This window comes from Aristolochia californica, unplaced genomic scaffold, assembly GCF_029961685.1.
Source record: "Aristolochia californica isolate CCGP_79_NKW_82.1479 unplaced genomic scaffold, dmAriCali1.0.hap1 SCAF_14, whole genome shotgun sequence".
NCBI classification, from domain to species: domain Eukaryota; kingdom Viridiplantae; phylum Streptophyta; class Magnoliopsida; order Piperales; family Aristolochiaceae; genus Aristolochia; species Aristolochia californica.
Genome location: NW_027181815.1, coordinates 1,230,195 through 1,253,633, shown reverse-complemented (window position 1 = coordinate 1,253,633; position 23,439 = coordinate 1,230,195). Strand labels below are relative to the sequence as shown.

The window sequence follows — 23,439 nt, the reverse complement described above, 5'->3', positions numbered from 1 at the left end:
TATGAATGATTTTATGCAGAGTGTATAGATAATTTTATATACAATTTATTTGACATTTATTTTATGCAAAATTTAAATATAGGTAGAAACTCGAACTCGATTAAAATTATTGGGCTCAAACTAGATTACAATTTTAGGTTTGAGGCTAGGCTCGACTCGAGCTCGAGTTCGAATTATTTAAATCAAGCCCAACTCGAACATAGGCAGCTTCGGGCTCGGCTTGATTCGATGCCACCCCTAGTTGTAAGGATGGTGATTGGATTGGAGTCAGGTTAGGTTTGAAATTTTGGTTTTTTTGGGTTTAGGTTTTGAGGTAGAGGTTCAATTAGGTTTGGATTTCAGAAACCCAATCACCATCAACAACCCTTGCGCACCCTTCATGGAGAGAGATCCCTTGTGCTAGAAATCACAACCCTTTGAGAAAGACCCTATCCTTAAATCTAATTATTTATTTAAGATTTTTTAAATCATTATGACATCATAGCAATTTAACTTGCGACGAAACTTAAGGGGGGTTAGTCAACTTGAAGTCCGAGATGAAGATCAACCGCATGACGCCCTTCATCAGTTGAAGTCGTTAGTGGAGCACATATGATATTTCATCTGGATGTTGGGGATGAAGCGGTCCTTCATCTCCACGTTTTAAAATCCTTCATCTCGTTGAAGACCATTTTTTATCTTCTTCGAGATGAAGGACATGCGCGCTTGGTTTTTTTTCCCCTCTCCTCGCACCCCCCTCTCTCGCGCGTCTTCATTTCTCTTTTTTCCTCCCTCTCTCCCGCACCCCCTCTCTCGTCTCCCTGCGCCCCCGACGTCGCTGCTCCCTCTCTTCTCTCGGACTCTCATCTCTAGCCTCCGTCTCTGCTCTTCGTCTCTCGGTCTTCTCTTGGACTCGCCCTCTCTCTCGCACCCACTCTCTCGTCTCCGTGCCTCCCTCTCTTCTCTCGGACTTGCTCTCCATTTTTCTCTCTTGCTTCTCTCTCTCTCTTATCCCTCTCGACCTCCCTTTCCTCTCTCTCTTCTCCCTCTCTTCTCCCTTTCAGCCTCCCAATCCCTTATCTCTCTGGCTATTCTCCTTTTCCCCAAAATACTTTTCGATTTTGTTCGATTTTCCCATTTCGATTTCGAAGATGAAGATGAACTGTCCACACTAACACCCTATTTTGAAGATTTCGAACATGAATTTGTCCACACTAACACCCATTTCGAAGATGAAGATCATGTAGATGCATGAGATGAAGATGAAGATCAAATTTCCAGTTTGTTGACTAAATCACTGGGGTTGAATAAAACTCAATCAATTGATCGATTTTATAAGGTTAAATATTCTTGTAATAACTCGTAATTAGTTAATTATTTCATTAAATTATCTTCTATAAAATCTGTGGAAATGCTATTCAATTCTTATTAGTTTGCTGCTTTCCATAATAATTTCACGAATTTTTAAAAATAATTAATATTAATTTATTGTTTGTTATTTCTTTAACTATTACCAACTCGGACTGTGACCTTCCGCGATGAAGTTTTCGTGCTTTTGGAAGTCCAATTTGTCATTTAAATCTCGGCAAAATTGAAAAAATTGCAGTAATAAGTTTTGAGGATCGGAATCCGGCAAAAGTACAAAATAGGGAACGTGGACTGCCCCAGTCGCTCGTTTTTTCCTATCACAGACAAATGCGGCAACCGACTGTCATGTCTCTTGAATACCATGGCGTGGATTTTCCACGCCAGCTGGTGTCTGACGGACCCAATCTCAATCTGCCCTTGCTTTTTTTTTTTTTTATCAAGCAGTCACGTTCTTGGTCTCACTCGCTGCGTTGAGCTCCCTTGATCTGTAGACTACCGGGCGATGTAATTCTTCCTGCATGTGAGGTTTCCTGGGTTTTATTCAATCTATTTTGCTGAGGGCTTGTATGGGATTTTGTGTCTTTCCTTATACAATATCTATTACGGGTGAATGCCATCTTTTTTTTTTTTTCAGGTTATCTTTTACCTGATCGATGTCGGATCTCGTGATTAGTTGATTGTTGTTCTTATACTTGTAGTTCCTCTACGATGTAGCAGAATCTGCAGGTGATGTGTTATTCATATTGAGAACCGTGGAATAGGTATTAATATTTATTCTTATTTCGGTTTTTGTGTTGAATCTTCCTGCTTTTGTTTTGTGGATTTCAGATAGAGGTGGGGTTTAATTCTTTCTATCTTTTCCGGTGACGTACTTCGACTACCATGGAAGGTGGCAGCGGCATGGAGCCGAGCCCATTTATAAGGTCTTCTTTTCTTTCCTTACTGTATTCAAATTCATGTTGTTTGGAATGGTGGTGATAATAAGTGGCTGTTTAAAACTGTGATTCACGTCTAATTGAAATGGTCTTTGGAACAAAAACGAAGAGTACAAACATAATTCTAGAACAATGTTTGTTTTGACTTCTGACAACTGGAAATTGCTAGAATCCTATTATAGACAAGGAATGAAAGTATTTGAATCCCTCTCTGTTTGAGGTTTATCAGAAGTAGTGTCGTCCATTTGATTGGTAGTGTTTGGTTAAGCTTGAGCTCAAATGTTCCAGCTTCTTTTGGCCTTGCAATTCTGAAATGCTGTACAATTTATTTGAAGTCGTATGGTGTATGTCATGTACTCCAAATAATTGGTTTAATGTTAATTTTCTGACGGGAGTTTGGGGTGTCCATGTGTGCAATGTATGGTAATCAAACTGACCAGCTAGGTTATGGGGCTTGTCATTTTCATTCTATCTGTTTCTATGTTTCAGCAAATATGTTGGAAGGAAACATGGCATTAAGATATGAAACTCCTATTTGAGTCCAATTAGAAGTGAAGACACTTCCATAATTGCTTTTATTTCATCAAAAAGTTTCTATTTGTAGCCTAGATTTCTTGGTTTCCTTCCTAATTAAAACTACTTTCCCATTTTTTTCTTCCAAAGATACAAATAAATGTATTTATCTTTCTGTTGAAACTATAATATATTTACTGATAAGCAAGGCATATACAATCATATGACCTTACATACACATCATATTGGTATCATTGTTTGCAGTTTACTTGCTGCCCTCTCCTATGGAGTTACTTCAATGGCCATGGTTTTCATCAACAAGGCTGTTCTGATGCAATACACATACTCAATGACTCTTCTCACTCTTCAGGTTTTAGCTCACAAAGCATAAGTGTCTGAGAATATTTTTCCTCTAGATGAATTGTTTGTTAACGCATATCATTCATTTTTGGTCTAGCAACTGGCAACTGCCTTGGTAATACACTTTGGTCGAGTGATGGGTTACACAAAGGCTCAGGATTTAAGCTGGATTACTGCAAAGAAGCTTCTCCCCATCTCACTGTTCTATAATGCAAATGTTGCATTTGCTTTGGCAAGCTTGAAAGGGGTGAATATTCCAATGTACATTGCTTTGAAAAGACTTACACCTCTTGCAGTTCTGGTGGCTGGATTTTTTTCAGGAAAGGGGAGACCACCGATACAGGTATGTTCCTTGTATGCCAAAATTTGAATTGAAACTCCAGATCCCATGCCCCATAAAATCAAGTTGCAAAATCATCCTGGAAAACACAGTGACTGATATTCAGTAAATAAAGCAGTCCATAAAATAGTTAAAGAAATCCTTTATTTAAGAAATCGATTGGATTCAGTCTCATGTGCCTGTATAAGTGATTTCTTTAGATGGTGCTTAGGTGGACCAGCCAACTTCAAGTTGGTGTGATTTAACATTCATTAATGAAAACTAGAGATCCAAATCAGATTCCTAATCATTTGATTTGGGTTAGAGTTAGCTATTACTACATCATAATGTCAAAACCTAAATCTCCATGGGTTATTTAAAGGTAACTGATGTAGATTGACTGAACAGTCAGATTAAGAACTAGGAGATGCAACATTGCTATCTTGTATCTTTATTTCTTGAGGATGGACCAGGTGACACTGAAAATTTTGAGAATTTAGGCCCTCTCGAGGAAATTTTGGCAAAATATATTTCAATCTACTAATTTGAGAAGAGGTCTGCAACCCTAAGAGAAATAGCAGCCTGGGCATCTAGCTTGTTGGGCTATGAACCATGCCTTAGCCAAATAGCTGCGGAAGTTTGGCACTGGAAAACCAATACCCTGTGGAGAAGGCTTGTCACTAAGTATATATACATGCGTAATTTATGACTCCATCCCTATATATGTTGCAAGCCTTTGGTATTTCATTTATAAATTTAAAGGTTAATTTATTCTAGATATAAAGTCACATTTGGTGTTGTTATCTTACCAAATTTAGAACAATGTTTGATGATGTTGCGGTTTTGGGAGTGTTTCTTATTCTTAGAGTTGAATGCCATGCTCATACTTCATTGCAAAATTTGTTTCTCCCCCAAGAGGATATTGTTCTTAAAAAACCTAATTTGAGAAAAACCCTGGTGGATGAGAAAGCCATACGGCAAGTCAACTTCCTCAATGGTAATGGTGGGGACTAGATGATTTGGAAGTGAAGTACCTCTGGAACTTTTCATTTAGGGTGCTGCTTGAGGTAAATCATTAACCATTGTAAACTTCAGGACATGCAATGCAACACATTTGTGATGTGCTCCTGCTCAAAGTAACCATATGGACACTTCAATTGTTCTAATTTTTCATGCTTTTATGAGGTTGTAGCTGTAAAAAATAAAATAAAGATAAACTTCCAGAAAGAAGCTAGTTTCCTGCTTCCCAAGACTACATAAAAAATGATGACGAGGGGTGCACTCTGCCAGATGGGAAAGAGCAATTGTGCTCTTGGGGGCGGGGGTACACCTGCTCCCCAAGACTAAATCAACAATCATGAGGGAGGAGTGTATTTTGCTAGATGAGAAAGAGCAATTGCTCTCTTGTTATGCAGGTGGGAGCATTAGTCCTATTAGTGAGACCATATGGGAAGACCATTGGATAAAGAGAAAGTCAATACATGATATTATTAAATAATGGTTTCACGTAGATTAATTAGTAGAAAAATATTGGGTTTGTTAGTTAGAAAAGAGGCATCTTAATGGGGCTAGTGATTTTGGAATGAGCCTTGACCAAATTTAACATGTTATCAAGTAGATGCTTGTACGTGAACCTCCACCCAAACTATCCAAATGTAAGAGCCACAAAGTGGTTTTTCTATGGGCCTCCACCCAAATTGTCTACACATAGGAGCTACAAAGAGGACCCATACATGAGGGGGAATATTAAAAAATAATTATACATGGATCAATGAGTAAAAACATCTGGGTTTATTAGTTGGGAAGAGGCTTCCAATGTTTGCTAGTCATTGTAGAATGCGCCTTGGACCCAATCTTAACAACTATTAGCTGTCCTATGATTCAGAAAGAAGAAAGCCAAACAAGTCACCCTTGCAATAGAGCGGACTGCCGCATTGATAAAAGGCAATGGTAATTATATCCTACTTCATTGTCTGTTTATCTTCTAACCATGGACTCCATGCTACAAAAATTTGATGTCCAATTATCACTTCACTGCTAACTAGGGTTGCAAATAGAACAAGCAAGGATGATTATCCGTTCTGATTACCTTAATCTCCATTGTGCTGTTACCCCATTTCACCTGAAACAGTTAGTGGATATTTTTCTGGTGAATGGATAAATAAATGGGTGTTTAAAATGATAAATTGTAAAATCAGTTCCTTGAAAGATGAGAATTATTATTTAAGATGAAGTAGGAAACAAAAAGACATCAGCAATACAGGGCTAATCGAAGCTGCAAATAAGGCTGCTAATCAGAAAACAGCAAAACAAAAAGGCAAAGAACTAGGAGAGGGAAAATTTTGGATTGGTACTCCACACCATCTTTATCAAGGGATTCTGTGAGGCATGCTTGGAGAATGGGATCGAGAAATGTGCATGTCTCTAATGATGCCCCGTAAATTATAAATCATAATACTAAAGAGATACAAAACAACAGTAAAATATGCAAAAGTTCTCAAACACTACATTATATGTACGCCTAAAACAGATAATCAAGTCCTACATTATTTAAAATGAAATCATCTGTTAGGGTTTCATTTGTTAAACTTATATATGGAGAGAAAGTTCCAAAGTTACTCCTCTCTCTAACTGGGTAATTGTGTGGACAAAATATGAACGACTTGTTCTGCTTGATAAACAGTATGCAGGTATTTGAGTAATCTCATTGAAATCTTTAAAAGGGTAAGGATTTTCAATTTTGTTCTGTAAGCGATTATAATGGATAGATGAGAATTAAATGGTAATCAGGTTTCTGATGTCGTATATTCTGATAAAAAAATTTCCTTATTCCTGAAGAACTTCTACATACAGCATGAATTAATTAACAAGCTATGGAGTAGCCTTTGCCTAGTATTGTTTTGAGAGTTTCAACTTCTAAGACCTGGCATCCTTTTAATTGTTTTTCAGGTATCGCTATCAGTTGTATTTACTGCTGTTGGAGTCATAATTGCAGCTCTGGGAGATTTCTCTTTTGATCTGTTTGGATATACGATGGCTCTCACTTCTGTCTTTTTCCAGGTTCACTTAAATGTTCTGATTTGTATTTTTCACTTTTTTAAAGTTTTAATTATATCTTGGAAGACATTGGTTTGCTGTTTAGGTATCAATAGCTGTTTTTGTATGTAGACCATGTACTTGGTATTGGTGGAGAAGTCAGGTGCGGAGGATGGACTTTCATCAGTTGAGCTGATGTTATACAACAGTGTGTTGTCAGTACCTTTTCTGCTCTTTCTGATCATAGCAACTGGAGAATTTCCGCATTCCTTGTCTCTATTATTTGGAAAGGTCAGCATCAATAATAAGTCCTTTCTTCCACCCACGTAATTGGTTCCTTTATTTTGCTGGGAAAAAAATATCAACATTACTGTTTTTAGTTTGAGATAATGGTATAGTTATTTCTATATAATTGGATTTCAGAGTACTTTCCGTTTGACATGTCCTAGTGCTTAGGAATGTTTTCCTTTGTCTGAGCCACTCTGACTAAGAAATGTATATGGCATCCTAAAGAACGCAAGAAATCTATAGATAGTTTCCCTCTCTCCTGAACCTATGGCTGAGACTCGACTTCTTGTAACCTAGCCAAAATTGCATGTATCCTGTGCCATACATTGGGGCATGAAATCTTTTTGGTTATTTCTTGTTGGTATCTTTACACTAAAATTTCTTGTTATCTTTGTCCTTGAAGCTTTGGTTTTCCCTGGTAGCAGTGCTACTCTATGCTCTCTCTTCTTTAGGGACATTATGTAACTGTTTCAGTAGGAAGAATAACCTTTCGGATGTTAATTTATTTTTCAGCAACGGTGTAGCCAAACCCTTCATAAGCTAATTAGAGAACATCGGAGTCATCTACTGATCCTGATTAGCATCAAGAATTTGTATCCTCTTCTAAATAGTCACTTTCAGCCTAGATTGCATTGGTCGACTTGTACTAAAATTAGTTTACATAAGGAATCACTGGAAAGCATATTGATTAAGGTATTCTAGGAGCTCCAGTTTTTGTTTTTCCTGTACCCTATTTAGTAATAATCAACGGATGGACTGCTAACAGTGATCCGGTCAGAATTTGTTCAAAGGTAGTCATTTTATAACATGTGCAAGTCGACTAAAATTTGTTCAACGGAGCTCTTTGAAGTTGCTTTTCAAAAAAGAAAAAAGAAAAAAAAAAGCTCTTTGGAATTTATTGAATTTTAGATGGTGCCATTTCCATGATAGGTTTTTACATGTAAACCAGGGTTTCTGGTGCTGATTTGAAATGTTTCTATACAAGGTGCCATAGTAGATCCTCAAGAGGCTGTCTAACATGAATCCTGAATATCCTTTCGGTCCTATCCACATGTTCTTACATAGTTCTTTGAAAGCAGTTGCATTAGCTAGTCAAAGAGGGGCTAACCTGATCCTGACCATATACCTCTTTTATCTTGTGGTTTGTTCTTCACAAAAGGTCATTAAGACATTAAGCTTCATTTTGTATCTATTTTCTTTTTATTGACCAAAGGTTCTGTTATATTTGAATCATTTTTTAAAAACTTGGGATGAATTCTTCGGCGGCAGATGTACTTGCCAGACAGGGAGCTACCCTACAATCGCTGGTTGTAAAGGAAATGCTCCCCCAAACTTTGTAATTTCTCCTGTTTTATTAATACATCTTTTCCAAAAAAAAAAAAAAAAAAAAAACTGGGGATGAATTCGTTCTGAATTTAAAATTGTGGTGCTGCTTTTGCAGGCTAATTCTTTATCATTTTTGGTGATTCTTATACTTTCAGTAGTCATGGGTATCGTTCTCAACTTCACCATGTTCTGGTGTACCATAGTGAACTCAGCTCTTACAACGACCATTGTTGGAGTTCTCAAGGGAGTGGGCTCCACGGTGAGTACATTTAAATCTCTCTCCCACTTAATTGTTTACGAATTCCACTAAATTTATTATGGTCTTCTCCAGACACTAGGCTTTGTCCTGCTGGGCGGGGTGCAAGTACACGCTCTCAATGTGACTGGATTGGTTATCAACACTGCTGGTGGTATATGGTATTCATATGCTAAGTATCAGCTAAAGAAGAACAAGCCACGAAAAATGATTTCAGATGCCGAAGCAGTAATGAGTAAAAAGTAGATTATATGAAGGGAATCCATGCTTCAGTTGGTGGGTACTCCCATATCATTAGCTATTCGAAAAAAAATTGTTCTACTCAAACTTTTCATGGGTAGAGACGAAATTGTTTCACTGGGTGAAAAAGCAACAATAAATCGGTACCTATTTAGTTGGTCCATCTCTTGAACTTGTGAATTAACTTGGAGAAATGCTTTCTTCCCTGATAAAGTTGAAAAGGAGGAGGAGAAGAGAAACGGTACGGCACCCTCTGAGCTAAATAAGGGAGATGGCTCTTTTAAATTTTTTTCCATGCGAAGGGTGATTGGTGAAGATTGGTGAAGGGTGATGTTATTTCTGAAAATTGATACACCGAAATTAATTTTTGTGTCCATCTAGCGTGAGTGTTTCTGGTGAGGAAAAGTTTCTTTTATCATTTGTGTCAAAACTGCCATGGGATGCAGTAACTGTAATAGTTCATGAATCTTAATAGGAAGGAATCAAATTGGTCATTGGAGATGATTCCATGGATACCGGTAATGATAAGCCTTTGAAAGTTTTACAAGAAATCAAGACATGATCAAGGCACCTTTGAATTATGTTCTCGTGTCTTTTTAGCGAGAATCATGATGTCGTGTTGTCGTGTTGATGCCAATACTTTGAATGGGGTCTATTTGGCTGTGTTTAGAACGCAGAAATGGAGAGAGAGAGAGAGAGAAAGAGAAGGAGAAAGAGAAAGAGGAAAAAAAGAATTTTAAACGAACATAAATTATAACATAAATAGAAAGAGAAGAGAAGGAGAAAGTGGAGAGAAAAGAACATAAATTAGAAGAAAAAGATCACTTAAACTCATTTAAACGAAGAAATGCTCTTTTTAATCCTCTCTAGTGATGGTTAAAATATAGCAAAGCTGATTCAAATTACAACAAGATTCTATCCCTAGTATGTCGGCAAGGTGACATTTTAACCGACACGTCCTGATCACCCGTGACTATTGAACCTCAAGAAAATAGCAGTTCCTCCTCCCCAGAAAATGAAAAAAGAAGCAATTAACGAATTAGAATCAGCTACCACGAAGACAAGAGTTGAGACAATAGTATGTGCCTTGTCTTCCTCTTTGAGGATGCCCACGTTGTGTCAGACAGTGAACCAGGGCCCCTGTTGCACAGATGTGAAAACCGAAGAGCTGCCTTTGATAATTGGCGTGTCAACCCAGTTTTTTTCTTCTTATCTTTTTGAATTGACATCCATGTGCTAAGGGATTTGATTTTGACTCTGCAACTAACCTTCACTTTCACTTCTTCCTAATTCTTAATTATACACTGCTTGTCCAAAATCCAATGGACGACAAGATAACAGCCTAAAACGATGGTGGCCAGTGAAGCTCACCGAAGAAAAAGAGCAATGCATTTGACGTTCAAGCGCACTGTAAGAGATACCACTCACCGGTTTCGCCTGTAGACCTCTCTTTAATACTGAAAACGGCCTTCTATGACACAGAAAGGCGCTTGTGTTCCGACAATGGCTTGCTTCTCCGGCAACGAATTTATTCTGCCCCATGTTCCTTTAGTAGTTGTTGGCATGGCAGCAGAGCAGGGGTTGCTGGGTGCTTAGCTGCTTGAAGCGATCCAAACGTCATTTCAGCGGCTTACAATGGTTTCTGCTTGTATATTTTGTTCCTGGCAAACAGGTAAAGAGTTATGTTTATGGTCTTCTGGAAGTGTTGCAACATGTCATTTAGTCTTTGGTCTGTGCAGAAGAGCACATAGAAGGTGTTCTCCAGTACAATTTCTAGTGGGAAATGTAGTGGAGAAAATTCCTGCTCTTTCAAGAACTTCTCTCGTATCTTCATTCACCATCACTCCATGGAGTCTTCGCCTCAGTGGCTTTGAAGGATTTTTTCCTCTGCTTCACTTCCAACCCCTATGGACTTGTATCACCAAAAGGGTTAGAGCTGATTGATTTCTCCTCTTAGCTGACCAATTGATCAGAAATGAAAAAAATAAAAATAAAAACAGTAAACAGAGAACTGAACCTACCATTTTCACAAACAGATAAAATGCAAGGTCAAAATGCCGAACTTATTACCCTTTCTAATTAAAATAGTAACGATTATCAGTATACAGTTGGAACTAATTCTTAAACCATAGAAAACCAAAAAGAGAGTTTCCCTATTGACAGATCGTACCCAACCTAGGATTTTTAAGCCAGCTGACATAAATGAGAGAACTACAAGATAGTCGCAGCCCCATGGCTGTGAGCTTCGTATGTCGGTGGTTGGGTCTTCTTCTACCCCACGCACTGAAAGTTGGACACCTTCCCATGTCAGATTGTTCCAGGCCACTTCTCTGACAATCGCTCAGGCAGCTCTCTGATGAGATGAGTAAGCAAACCGAGGATGAGTGCGTGCATCACTGAATCATTCTCTTAAAGATGCTAAACATATCCTTCCTTTCTGGAGCTTGGTTTGAATCAACTAGGCTGGATGCTTTCTCACACAATAAAAAAATTCAAGACTCGGTTCCCCACATGCATGAGGCCGCCGCATTGATTGATCTGGGTACTAGATCTAATTATTGAATTGAATGCTTGTGTGGTTGAGTGCCTAAAGGTGTCTTCTCTTGTTCTACATGTTGTAGTCTAAGCTCTGAACGTTTACCGAGACAAGAATTTACCCGTTTAATGTGCAGACAGGCCAACCCTTGTGCAACTTGCAACTAAACCTTTCGTCTATTATAGATTTTTCATTTCATTCTGTAATTGTGGAGCACCGGTGATACCTGGTCGGAAGTGCCACAGACGGATACATGCACAGTTAGGCCAAATATAGCTCATTTCTCTCCCTTTTGGTTGATTTCCCCTTAAATGGCCGAAGCTTTACCGCCCAATATAGCGGCGTGACAACCGGGCACTAAACCTTTATTATAGAATGGCAACTTTGTCTTTCATCCAACATTTCTATGACCAAAGAGTCAGAAGCATTAGAGATTAGTGAATGTCAAGTCTTGTGGCGAAGTTCATATTGTCCATAATTGAGAAGTTTACTAGAAAAAATATTTTTACCCTCCAACCACTAAGTTAAATGTTTTAACAGTTTTCATACTTAAAATTTTAGTTTGATCGGTGCGGAAGATCCTACAGCCCAGGTCTGATTCATAACTTGGAGAAAGGCTGTTCAGTGAGTTCATTCCCATGTTATACCGAATCATCACTGAAGCAAACTTTCATGCTACCCAGTCCCATGTGAGCATGTGATTTTCTGGGCTTATCGGAAGCGAATTTGATGCAATTATGTCATCTCTGTGCATGAAGATTCCATCTCATGCACCGTTTAATGAAGTATTAAACACAAGATCAGATACTATAGTTTATTAAGTGCTCTCTAACAACGACTCCTGAAAATTACTCCCAACAGTAGCTATCAAGAGTGTTAGCTTGAAAATGATGATTTAGTCTTTCCAAATCTTTGCCTTCAGAACCCTTTTTTTGATTATCATTCACACTGGGAAAGAAGAGAACCAGTGGAAGGAGAGCTTTTGAGGTCCTTTTCTTCGATACGAAACAAGCAGTTACTGCTATCGTTAGGTACAGAACAGAACAGAACAGGCGACTGATCTACGTCACGTAAATTTCTTATAATTCTATTACATTGAGTCACTGTTTGATCTCAGATAGCGATGTTCTTCTGTTCGTGTTTGTCTGCTGCGAGAGTCTGTCCGTGAGTGCCCACTACAATCGCCTCATCTGCGGCTAAGCTTCCGGAGGAAGGTCCAAATCAGGACGCAAAGAGAGAAATCGCATTCATTTTGTTAAAAAGTTTGAAGACGTGACGATTCAATCGACTCTTTTAGTGTTGTATAGTCTTGAAACATCTCAATCTTTGAAGACTCCCAACTCTTTTTCTGATGAAAACAACCTGTCAAAGTGCGACTAAACCATGAATCACGCAGTAAGCAACGCGGTCTGATTTACTCATCTGAAAACTTGTTTATTACACGTTTAACAGTTCTTCTCTTCATGGAGTTATGAACTTGCTGGGGAAGGTAGAAAACCCATCTTGCTAAAATCTCAAGTAATACAGCAGACACCCTACAAGTCGAACTGCTGTAAGGAGCAAGCATCATTAATGGAGCACCTGAGGGAAATAATTAGTTGTTAAACATAGAATTAACGAAAAAATTAAGAAAAATGGTTCCCAAGGGCAGTGTGGGAACTCCGGGTGGCCATAAATAACACGAACGAGATCGTCTCGTGCATAACGTGACTCTGTGGTGTCGGTGGGGGGACTAACCCACTTATATGACACAACCACCGTCTTGATTGAAATATTAAGTTGACCTTTGACTTTTCCGTTATCCGATACGTAATTTTTATCGGGACTCCGAAATAACAGTCCGGAACGTTTCGTACTCTTGACCCATCCATTTTATTGAATTTTTTCTTTTTTTTATATAATAATAATTTTCAGAGTTTTTAACTTGTTCTCATTGACGCATCGCATTCTGGAACAGTGGGGCCAGAGACACTGGAGAGTGTAAGAAACTCGGCGAGGATTTGGACTGTCGGTGACCTTCTCCTGCGGACCACCAAACTCTCGCCGTGTCGAAATATCCTATTTACCCTTCCAACGTCGCTTACACGTGGGCCCGATGGAACCCACTCAGCACATGTCAAGTCACCATTAATGAACCGCTCAGATTGAACCATTTTTTTATTTATATTTTAATTATTTTATTTCTATAATGGTCCCCACGAAAAGTGTATATTTAAGGCAAGGCATATTCCCAAGGTCGCGATGAATTGCCGAGGAATATTCTTTTGTGATTATGGGTTGAAATGCAATAATATTAAAGACCCAAAATATTGGAAACTCCAGCTGTTTCTTCAAACTTCCGTGTCTTTAAAGATTTTGTTTTACCAGGAAAAGGGTCTTCAAAGATCCTCTCAGGCCCCCCATCCCATTTGATTTCTTTAGGAAAAAAAAAATCTTAATCTGCCCATTATTATCTAATCATCGATTTATGAACGCAGAATTTATTCGAATGGGTGGATGCCCATGAGCCAGGTTCACTTTTGAGAACAGCGGACATCAGTTGAGTGTTGCTTTAAGGCTGTAAACAAAAAAAAAAACGAATATACTTTGCTTGGTGTGCATTGGCTTGCTTGCATGCATGAATGGATGAAGTCTCCCATGAATGATGCGTATCATCGTTCTAAGAGTTTGCAGTTTTGAGTAAGAAATTGTGTTTCTTCTACTGTTTCTGAAAGTAAAAGGTTAGAATTTAGCCTGGGAATTGTCAAATGATTAACGGAGGATTATCCATTTGCCTTTTTAATTTAAAAATATATACATTAGTTTTTTCTTTTCTGTTTACTGAATTTAATTTTCTTACTCATCTTAACCGCGGGAGAGCTTGATTTCCACCAACCCGTTGTCCTATATAATGGGCAGCTGCGATCTTCTGGTTTCGCCATTCTAATCTCGCCTTTATAGGACATTAAGGTCAGCTTGGGGCCTGCTTTGTTTCAATCCGTCTATGGTTCTGGGTGATCCTTTCCGTGTTCTGTTGCTGTTACTCCGACTCCTGTAGTGGACAATATTACTGGGTAGTGGGTACCCTTTGTTTTCTGGAACGGATGCAGTAATCTGGTGATTCTGAGGTTCATTTGCAGAGCGCTTATATTTTCTACCTCATTTTTACGTTCCTTGTATGCTTTTGACGGCTGCCGTCCTCCATGGTTATGTTTCTTAAAGGTGGAAAAGCCAGGTTTCTTTCTTTTGTTGTATACTGAATAATACCCACATGGTTTCTAGCTTTACAACTGCAGATACCTTTCCCTATAATGCTGTTTTCGCTCGTAGTGTTGTAGTCGGAAGCGGGTAGTTGATCCAAACCCTAGTACAGCGGCCCCTTCTTGCTGCATTGGACCTGAAATGCCGATTTAGTACAAGCTTACCAGGTTCTCCAGTGGCAGATCTCGTCTTTGAAGCCCAATGAGTTGGTCGAGCTTCTGTGTTTTGAGATTCGGTTGCTGAAGTTTAGTCACCACTCCTCGGAAGCGTTTCCGATTCCGCTCTCTTCTTCAAATGGGTTGCTTGAGTTTCTTCACTTCGGGATCTGGGCTGTGAACGCTGGAGAGATTCTTTGGGTTCTTGTTGGTTCTTAAGTGGAAAGTTTCAGCTTCTTGACTGAGAAGTTAAGAGTGTTTCATGGCTCCAAGTTTGGATTTTTCCGAATGGTTTCCGAAGGATGCCCGGAAGGGTACACCGGTGGTGGTGACGATGGAGAATCCCAATTACTCAGTTGTGGAGATTGACGGGCCGGATGCTGCATTTCGCCCGGTCGACAAGGACCGAGGGAAGAATGCAAAGCAGTTCACTTGGGTCCTGCTTCTCAAGGCGCATCGAGCTGTTGGATGTCTAGCATGGGTTGCAACCGTGTTATGGGCATTACTCGGGACTGTGAAGAAACGTCTAATTTTCCAACAAGGAGTTGCCATGGAATCTGACAAGGCTGGCAAGGGCCGCTTGTTATTCATGTTCATTAGGGGCTTTTTAGCACTTTCTTTGGGAATTCTCGCGTTTGAGTTAGTTGCTCACCTCAATGGTTGGCATTTCCGGAGACCCAATTTGCATATACCACAGACTTCTGAAATCCAAGGTTGGTTCCATTTGGTTTACATCTCATGGTTGGCCTTTCGAGCAGACTATATTGCTCCACCTATACAAGCTTTGTCAGGCTTTTGTGTTGTATTGTTCCTAATTCAATCATTGGATCGGTTAGTACTCTGTCTTGGCTGCTTTTGGATTAAGTACAAGAAAACTAAGCCTAGAGTTAAAGGTGAACCCTTTAATCCAGAAGATGTGGAAGCTTCAGGCTACGAGTATCCAAAGGTTCTAGTGCAGATTCCGATGTGCAATGAGAGAGAGGTATGCTGAACAACCATTTTTCAATTCTACCATTGATCTATGATTTGGAGTATTAATCCCGTCTATGTTACTTCGTTATGGGCAGAAATTGTAGCATTCCATATTTAGGTGTTTCTTGGTAAATTTTGTTGCTGCAACTTATTCAATTATGTCAATCTAAGAGATAATTATTTCACTTACTATAAACCATATTATATGGAACAAATTCAGGATAACTTTAAGCACATTCGGTGTCTCAGGTGTATGAGCAATCAATTTCTGCTGTTTGCCAAATTGACTGGCCAAAAGATCGCTTCTTGATTCAAGTTCTTGATGACTCTGATGATGAGAGTATTGAATGTTTAATCAGAGCTGAGGTTACAAAATGGAGCCAAAAGGGGATCAATATAGTCTATCGTCACCGATTGGTTAGAACTGGTTATAAAGCAGGCAATCTCAAGTCAGCCATGAATTGTGACTATGTCAAAGATTATGAGTTTGTTGCAATCTTTGATGCAGATTTTCAACCAAACCCAGATTTCCTAAAGCAAACAGTGCCTCATTTTAAGGTAATTTGATTGAAAACCATTCTTAGTGAAGACTATTTTAGTGGTAATTTATCTTCTTTGTAGTTATTCTTGTTTTTACTGGCTGGAACAGGATAATCCTGAATTGGGCCTGGTTCAGGCTCGATGGGCATTCGTTAACAAGGATGAGAATCTGTTAACTCGTCTCCAAAACATTAACTTGTGCTTCCACTTTGAGGTGGAGCAGCAGGTTAACGGGGTCTTCCTGAACTTCTTTGGCTTCAATGGAACCGCTGGTGTTTGGAGGATTAAAGCACTGGAGGAATCCGGTGGTTGGCTTGAGAGAACTACTGTTGAGGATATGGATATAGCTGTCCGTGCCCATCTTGATGGTTGGAAATTCATCTTCCTCAATGATGTCAAGGTACACTGTACCTTTTTTTTTTTTTTTTTCTGAACATGATGAGCAAGTTAAGTTGTTCATAAAGTAATTCCATTACCTCTTACAAGGTTAGGATAGAAACAATCATAAGTAACGTAACCAACTCATCTGAGATTGATTTTCAGGTTATCTGTGAAGTTCCTGAGTCTTATGAAGCATATAGGAAACAGCAACATCGGTGGCATTCAGGTCCAATGCAACTTTTTCGCTTGTGTCTCCCAGCTATTGTAACATCAAAGGTATGTCTCACCCACAGAATCAGACTGTCTTTATAGAAAGTTACAGTCTTATAAACTTACTGTGTTTTTTTACCATTGAATTGCAGATATCTGTCTGGAGGAAGGCAAATCTCATTCTTCTGTTCTTTCTCTTAAGAAAGCTAATACTGCCCTTTTACTCCTTCACATTATTTTGCATAATTCTTCCTCTAACCATGTTTGTCCCTGAGGCAGAGCTACCTATGTGGGTAATCTGCTACGTACCTGTGTTCATGTCCTTCTTAAACATTCTTCCTGCTCCTAAATCTTTCCCCTTTATTGTGCCCTACCTTCTCTTTGAAAACACTATGTCAGTAACCAAATTTAATGCCATGGTCTCTGGCTTATTCCAATTGGGTAGTTCGTATGAGTGGATTGTGACCAAGAAGGCTGGTAGATCTTCTGAATCAGATTTGATCGCTGCTGCTGAACGGGAATCGAAGACTATTGCCCATCCACAACTTCATAGAGGAGCTTCAGAAAGTGAGCTATCTGAGCTAAACAGATTGAAGGAACACCAAGTAGCATCACCACCTGTGAAAAAGATCAATAAAATCTATAGAAAGGAGCTTTGTTTGGCATTTTTGTTACTCACTGCATCCATCAGAAGTCTCTTATCGGCGCAAGGGGTCCATTTCTACTTCCTCCTCTTCCAAGGGGTTTCCTTCCTCCTTGTGGGTCTTGACCTAATTGGCGAACAGATGAGCTGATTGAGAGAGCAGGTCCCAATTTCTGCACCAAAACATTGTTGCTGAAATTTGTGTCAATATCTCGAAAAGATTTGGATTGATTTATTGGTTTTGATCCGCTCAAGTTCAAATCGGGCTTTTTGCCTTTGCGAAGCGGGTGAGGGTGAAGACCTCTCAGCTGAATAAATAAGTTCCACAGGTCCCTTTTCTTCTTTGAGTCATTCTCTGTCCTTTTTTGCATTGTTACATAGACATTCTTCCCTTGAACTGATGATGCGTTTAAAGGTAGAATCAGAATCAGAGTGTGTCTCTCTCTCTGTCTAGTGGGTTTGGTGGCTGGGGCATTCAAACCGGCCATATGTATTTGATAGAGCTGGAAGGATTACTGAAAGGATGAAGTAAAAAAGGAGAGATTACAAGAGAAGAAAAAAAGACTTTTGATTCCAGCAATAATTTAGAGTTTATCAGTTGGGTTCTTCTGTTCTTGCAATCCATTTATACTGAGATGTATAACAGTTGTTTGTATATTGTGATAATTCAGTTTATTTAAAGTGAAAGGTAGCCGCTGCCTCTTTTCCTTCATGAACATGTCTTCCTCTTTATCTTTTTTCTCTTGAACGTTTTTCATCCGGCCCCGTTTGGTGCCTCTACATCTCATTGATGACTGCCACTGCGGCCTTGGTTGGCCAAAGAAACCGTCGGCAGGAGTAAAGAAGAGGCGAAATGCGTAGGACCCAGAAATCATAGTAAAGAGATCAGGATCCCCGTCGTAGGCCAACGCTTATCCCTCAGCAGGTTTTGGCATGTTCTACTACTATCCAAGCCTGGAACACCGAAGTTGACAGACCATCCACCTTTGGCCAACTTTGTAAAACCTCACTACCCCCATTCTAACTCTACCTATCACTGACTAGTTTCAATGGGTTTCCATTGGTTGATGTAGGTGCTTTTGTCATTTCTCGCACGTCCCCCACTGTTCTCTTCTCTTCCTCTCCTGCAACTGCAAGCAAGAGCAAATAAAAGGCTTAGAAGCAATCCAGAGCTCCCGTTTTGACCGTATGAGGAATTAATCAAATAATATTTTTTTTTTAAAAAATAGTCTCTCTATCCAAATTTAGGTGGACCTCGCCACCTCTTGCAACTGGGACTGATTTTGGGCTGATAGTCCATTCTAGAAGTTAAGACCCATAAGGCCCATCAGTACACCCTGGTCCCCGCAAGCTGCAACTGAAACCAGAGTACGAAGAAACTGCCTGGTCCGCGACTGAAAAGAGCAGTGAGAAGCGTGAGCCGAAGTGAGAAGATAATGTTGTTAACGGTACCAGAAGCTTCGCCTTGGTCCGTCGTCTCTCTCGCTCGCAAAAGCTCTTCAAAACCCAGAAATCAGATTTGCAGAGCTGCACTTTCTGTTGAGACAAAACAGAAGAGCGCCTCGTCATGGAAGTTCAACCTTCCGTTTAAGAGGTAACAATTCATCCTGGGCTCTCTAACCGTTTGAAATGCACAAATTTCTTTCTGCGCCTGCAGCATTAGGTCAACTATACAACTGAAGTTCGTGATGAGCCTTATATATGTTGTGCAGTAGTCGTATTTGATTTTGCTTCCTATTCATTCTTGGATTTCTAGGCGTTTTAACAATGGGTTCATTTAGGATGTGCTCGTTTCCTGTTCCCAACTGAAGTGTTTTTTTTAATCTAACAAGAATTTGGCTTTTGAAAGTAGGAAGCGTTGCAGAATTCTCAGCGGCAGATATTTATTTCTTCAGAGTTCAGATCATTGGGTTGTTTCCATTGATCTTTTTGTTGCAATTTTCATTTTTAAAGAGGATTAACATTGGGGATGAAATGTTCGTACATTAAAAACATAATATTCTTTTCAGACCAGCCTCCTCGGGTGGTAATAGTGCTCACGCGTAACTCGGGTTGGATTGTTAAGTTTTCCTGTTCAGTTGATTATAGAACTTCTTCTCTCTTAAATTCTATACCACAGGTTCTGAAATTTGAAATTCTCCTTGAAATCGTAGGCATTTAGTTTTCACTTTGGCAGAAGCTATGAATTCATTCACCACAAGGTGTATGTTCCTTGTTCTCGATGTGCTTTTCATCATCTAAGTGTTCGGTGTAACAAGATTTTGGCTTCTTAAAGTCGGGAAGTTTGGAGTGTTTATAGTCACAGATTTTTATCACTTCAAACTTTATATCACTTCGTTTTTTCCTTTAATCTTTTTGGTGCAATTTTGCTGTTTTAAGTGGATTAAAATTAGAGATGAGATATTTTACATTAAAATTTGTTATGTTTATGTAGATTCTTCAAAACATCGGCCTGCTTGGTTGGGGTGCTCTTTCCAGTCAAATTGTCACTCTTCCTATTCAATTAATTATTGCAATTAGTTGAGGAAAAAATACCTCTTCACCTTTTTTTACTAAAATTAATTATAATTGGTAAATCCTAACCATCCAAGAAAAAAATTGTGTGAATGCTGTCATTTTGTTTCTATACGTTTGTTCCATTGATCAGTGGTCATATATTGCAGATATCTTCAACAAACAGATGGTTCGGTGTTTGATCCTTTGGGTCTCAATGTGAGAAATTCTTCAGGTCTTAATGGTGCTTGGGAAAGTATAGTAGATTTGTTCTCTCCTGTATTCGTTTCTACATCTGGTACTAGAAAGGATAGGTCCTCTACTCGTGGAGTTGCAGGTCTGACTTTTTTATCCATCTCTCTCTCTCCTCTCACATAGACGCACATTGGTGACGATTATGTACCTTCTGAGATTCTCGTGGCTCAGTTGCCTTCTTTTGATTTGGCAGCTGCAATTGAGGATAGTTCTATAGACATTGGTGATTTTTTCAAAGGCCCACTACCTGGGAAGTTTCTGAAGTTGTTAGGATATTTGGCCTTATCCCGACTTGGAATATATATACCTCTAGGTGGTGTCAACCGTGAGGCTTTTGTGGGGAATTTGGACCAAAATAGTTTGTTAAGCACTTTGGACTCGTTTTCTGGTGGAGGCATCGGACGACTTGGAATATGCTCCCTTGGAATCGTGCCATTTATCAATGCACAGATTGTGTTTCAGCTTCTTGCACAAATTTACCCCAAGCTTCAAGACCTTCAGAAACGGGAGGGAGAAGCTGGAAGAAAGAAAATTCTTCAGTACACTCGATACGCTTCTGTTGGATTTGCAGTTGTGCAGGTAGAGGATGTCTCCTTTTCTTGAATGGGTTCTTTTGGCTAACATTTCAATATATTTTGAAAAAGTACCTTGCTACATTTCAATTCCACGTAATACACGGCTTGCATAGGTATTCATCATAGGATCTGCATATGAGTGTTGTAGAAGTACTGAAATTAGATGAGGGCATGGTGTTGAAGTGTTCTCAGACATTAAGAATGTTATTTCAAAAATTAAATTAACTGTACATTGATGAATACATCCTTTTGGGCTTACCACTCTTGCATTTTATACTCTTCAGAGTTCCTTTTCAACCTCAAAACTTGCAAATTTGAATATGGTCAAATTCAAGATATTTTTGGGTAGTGATGGATCTGCTATTTTAAAGCTTTTTTGATGGCTCTTTTGTAAAATTTTGTGCAAGGCTATAGGTCAAGTACTTTACCTCCGTCCATTTGTGAATGACTTCAGTACAGAGTGGGTAGTATCATCTATCACATTATTGACTGTTGGATCAGTTTTAACAACATATATTGGTGAAAGAATATCGGATCTAAAACTTGGAAATGGGACATCTCTTCTGATCTTCACAAGCATAATTTCGTACTTGCCTGCATCATTTGGGAGAACAGTTGCTGAAGCATTTCAAGATGGAAATTATACTGGATTTGCCACCATTGTCCTTTCATTTCTAGTCTTGGTTTTTGGTATCGTATATGTTCAGGTAACTTCAATTTTTTTCATCAAAGTGTTAGTCATTTGTATATTTCTTTATTTCTTTGTACTTCCCGACATGTTTTATAAATATTTCATGCCTAACAAGTTACCTGGAGAAGTGTTTCAGGAGGCCGAGAGGAAAATTCCACTTAACTATGCCTCCAGATACAGCATGAGAAACGGTGGACTTCAAAGATCTGCTTACCTTCCTTTTAAGGTGCTTTTTGTTTGTTGTTTAGTGAAGAAACTAGCATGATCTTAGTGATTGCTAACTTTGGCAGTTTGCAAAGATCTTTATGGGTTTGCTAGAAAAAGCCACATGTTCTACATAACATAAATTTCTGTTAGGATATGTTTTCCTTCTCACGTGTGTTTCTGTAACCAGGTAAATAGTTCGGGTGTGATGCCCATCATATTTTCTACGTCATCATTGGCTCTTCCAGGCACCTTGGCACGCTTCACCGGCCTTGCAGCTCTTAAAAAAGCTGCACTTACTTTAAACCCTGGAGGTATAGCACATTGGCCCATTCAACACGATGAATATATTCTGTTGTTGTTGTCAGCACTATTTCAAATATATATATATATAAATATAAATATTCTGTTGTCCTTTGGAGGAAATTTATACTTTTACTCCCAAGACTTGTCTACATAAATGAAATTCTGCTTGCGAATTACCATAACTGGGGGACATTGTTTTGAAATGTTTGGGGTGCTCAAAGTTAATATATTTGCCGCATCTGTTGCATCTTTTTTTTTTTTTGGCTCAATTGGATGAGAATAAGGAGCTTATTTTTTATTTATTAACTCTAGAGAGATCGAGCTCTATGAGACTGTTTGTAATGATCGCAGAAACCTACTTTTAGATAATCTGAGGGTTTTCCTATTACCAAAGATAGTTGGGTCTTACTACCTGGTGGTTTGGTTGTTTTTATTACCATATTCATAATGACTGCTTACCAACATCATATATAATAAAACTGTATCATTCCATAAGAAATACTGGAGTTCATGGGTTGATACTGCGGAATTCTTCTTGCCCAACCACTGATTTTCTGGAATTTTTTGGGGTCTACTGATGATGTGGACACATGTTACTGGTACCCAGAGAGTACAGCCGGTTTCTTACATGCATTATGCTATCAAATAGTCGAAATATTTCAAATTCCATAACACATGGCGACATGCTCTATACCTGTGTTGATTCAGCAAAATCTTCATTGTCACCTTGTAGCTGGCTGACACTTACAGCTGTTATTGGAGTTTGCCCTCTCTTTTAGAGTCCAGATATCTGATATGTTGAGAATTCAAATAGATACATATTCTAATGTGTCTAATTCTTAATTAAATTTCTTGTAGGATCTCTCTATCTTCCAACCAACATATTGTTGATAGCTTTTTTCAACTATTACTATACATTTTTGCAATTGGATCCCGATGATGTGAGTGAGCAGTTGAAGCGCCAGGGTGCTTCAATTCCACTTGTTCGACCTGGCAAGAGCACAGCTGCCTTCATTAAAACGGTAAGTAGATTAAGAACCAGTTTCATTGGCATCTAGTTTTAGCTAGATATTCTGTTTAGCATAAATGTTTTGAATATGCAGGTTCTTAGTCGGATATCAGTACTGGGTTCAGCCTTTCTGGCAATACTGGCAGCAGGACCTGCTGTAGTGGAACAAATCACGCACCTGACTGCATTTCGTGGGTTTGCTGGCACTTCTGTACTCATTCTTGTTGGATGTGCAACTGATACTGCAAGAAAAGTTCAAGCGGAGATCATTTCCCAAAAGTACACAAACATTGAGTTCTATGACCTCGACAAGTTTGGGGACTCATGAAAACACGTCTATAGACGTACATTAAGCAAATTGACTGATAAGAGTAGCTAAAAGCTTTTAACTGCTAATGTACGTGGAACGATACAACAACCAGGCTAAGCATTTGAGATCCTCAATTTGATGACAACCCAAGTTGTATTATCCTATGGAACACATTTACAGATAACATCAAAAGCTTTGGCTTTTATTGTAAGATGTAACTACACAAGATGCCTGCACTGAACATTGGATCACCGGCATGAATATCTAAAGGAATTTTGACTCACTCCTGTTAAAAGTGG

The 23,439-nt window shown here is 39.0% G+C and overlaps 3 protein-coding genes across 5 annotated transcripts; all 3 read left to right on the top strand.

The window, feature by feature from the left end:
- The first annotated feature begins 1,594 nt into the window (after positions 1 to 1,594).
- Positions 1,595 to 8,783, top strand: LOC137950660 (UDP-galactose/UDP-glucose transporter 7-like). Of its 2 annotated transcripts, XM_068797243.1 has the most exons (9): positions 1,595 to 1,867; positions 1,982 to 2,073; positions 2,176 to 2,270; positions 3,060 to 3,165; positions 3,253 to 3,498; positions 6,424 to 6,534; positions 6,643 to 6,801; positions 8,240 to 8,383; positions 8,456 to 8,783. In XM_068797243.1, exons 3-9 carry the CDS (start codon positions 2,230 to 2,232, stop codon positions 8,624 to 8,626), a joined length of 978 nt encoding a protein of 325 aa, XP_068653344.1. In that variant the 5' UTR covers positions 1,595 to 1,867; positions 1,982 to 2,073; positions 2,176 to 2,229; the 3' UTR covers positions 8,627 to 8,783. The 2 variants fall into 2 exon arrangements, with proteins under 2 accessions (XP_068653344.1, XP_068653345.1); XM_068797244.1 differs by lacking the exons at positions 1,595 to 1,867; positions 1,982 to 2,073 and adding an exon at positions 2,080 to 2,108 and having other exon boundaries at positions 2,237 to 2,270.
- A 5,310-nt stretch (positions 8,784 to 14,093) lies between these two features.
- Positions 14,094 to 18,009, top strand: LOC137949883 (probable xyloglucan glycosyltransferase 5). The gene is made up of 5 exons (XM_068796115.1): positions 14,094 to 15,533; positions 15,773 to 16,081; positions 16,173 to 16,463; positions 16,607 to 16,720; positions 16,807 to 18,009. The coding sequence occupies exons 1-5, from the start codon at positions 14,814 to 14,816 to the stop codon at positions 17,446 to 17,448; spliced, it is 2,076 nt and encodes a 691-aa protein (XP_068652216.1). The 5' UTR covers positions 14,094 to 14,813; the 3' UTR covers positions 17,449 to 18,009.
- Positions 18,010 to 18,695: 686 nt separating this feature from the next.
- Positions 18,696 to 23,435, top strand: LOC137949526 (preprotein translocase subunit SCY1, chloroplastic). Of its 2 annotated transcripts, XM_068795589.1 has the most exons (8): positions 18,696 to 18,891; positions 19,961 to 20,127; positions 20,239 to 20,624; positions 21,028 to 21,327; positions 21,448 to 21,537; positions 21,706 to 21,829; positions 22,680 to 22,843; positions 22,925 to 23,435. In XM_068795589.1, the coding sequence occupies exons 1-8, from the start codon at positions 18,734 to 18,736 to the stop codon at positions 23,156 to 23,158; spliced, it is 1,623 nt and encodes a 540-aa protein (XP_068651690.1). In that variant the 5' UTR covers positions 18,696 to 18,733; the 3' UTR covers positions 23,159 to 23,435. The 2 variants fall into 2 exon arrangements, with proteins under 2 accessions (XP_068651690.1, XP_068651691.1); XM_068795590.1 differs by lacking the exon at positions 21,028 to 21,327.
- Positions 23,436 to 23,439: the final 4 nt, after the last annotated feature.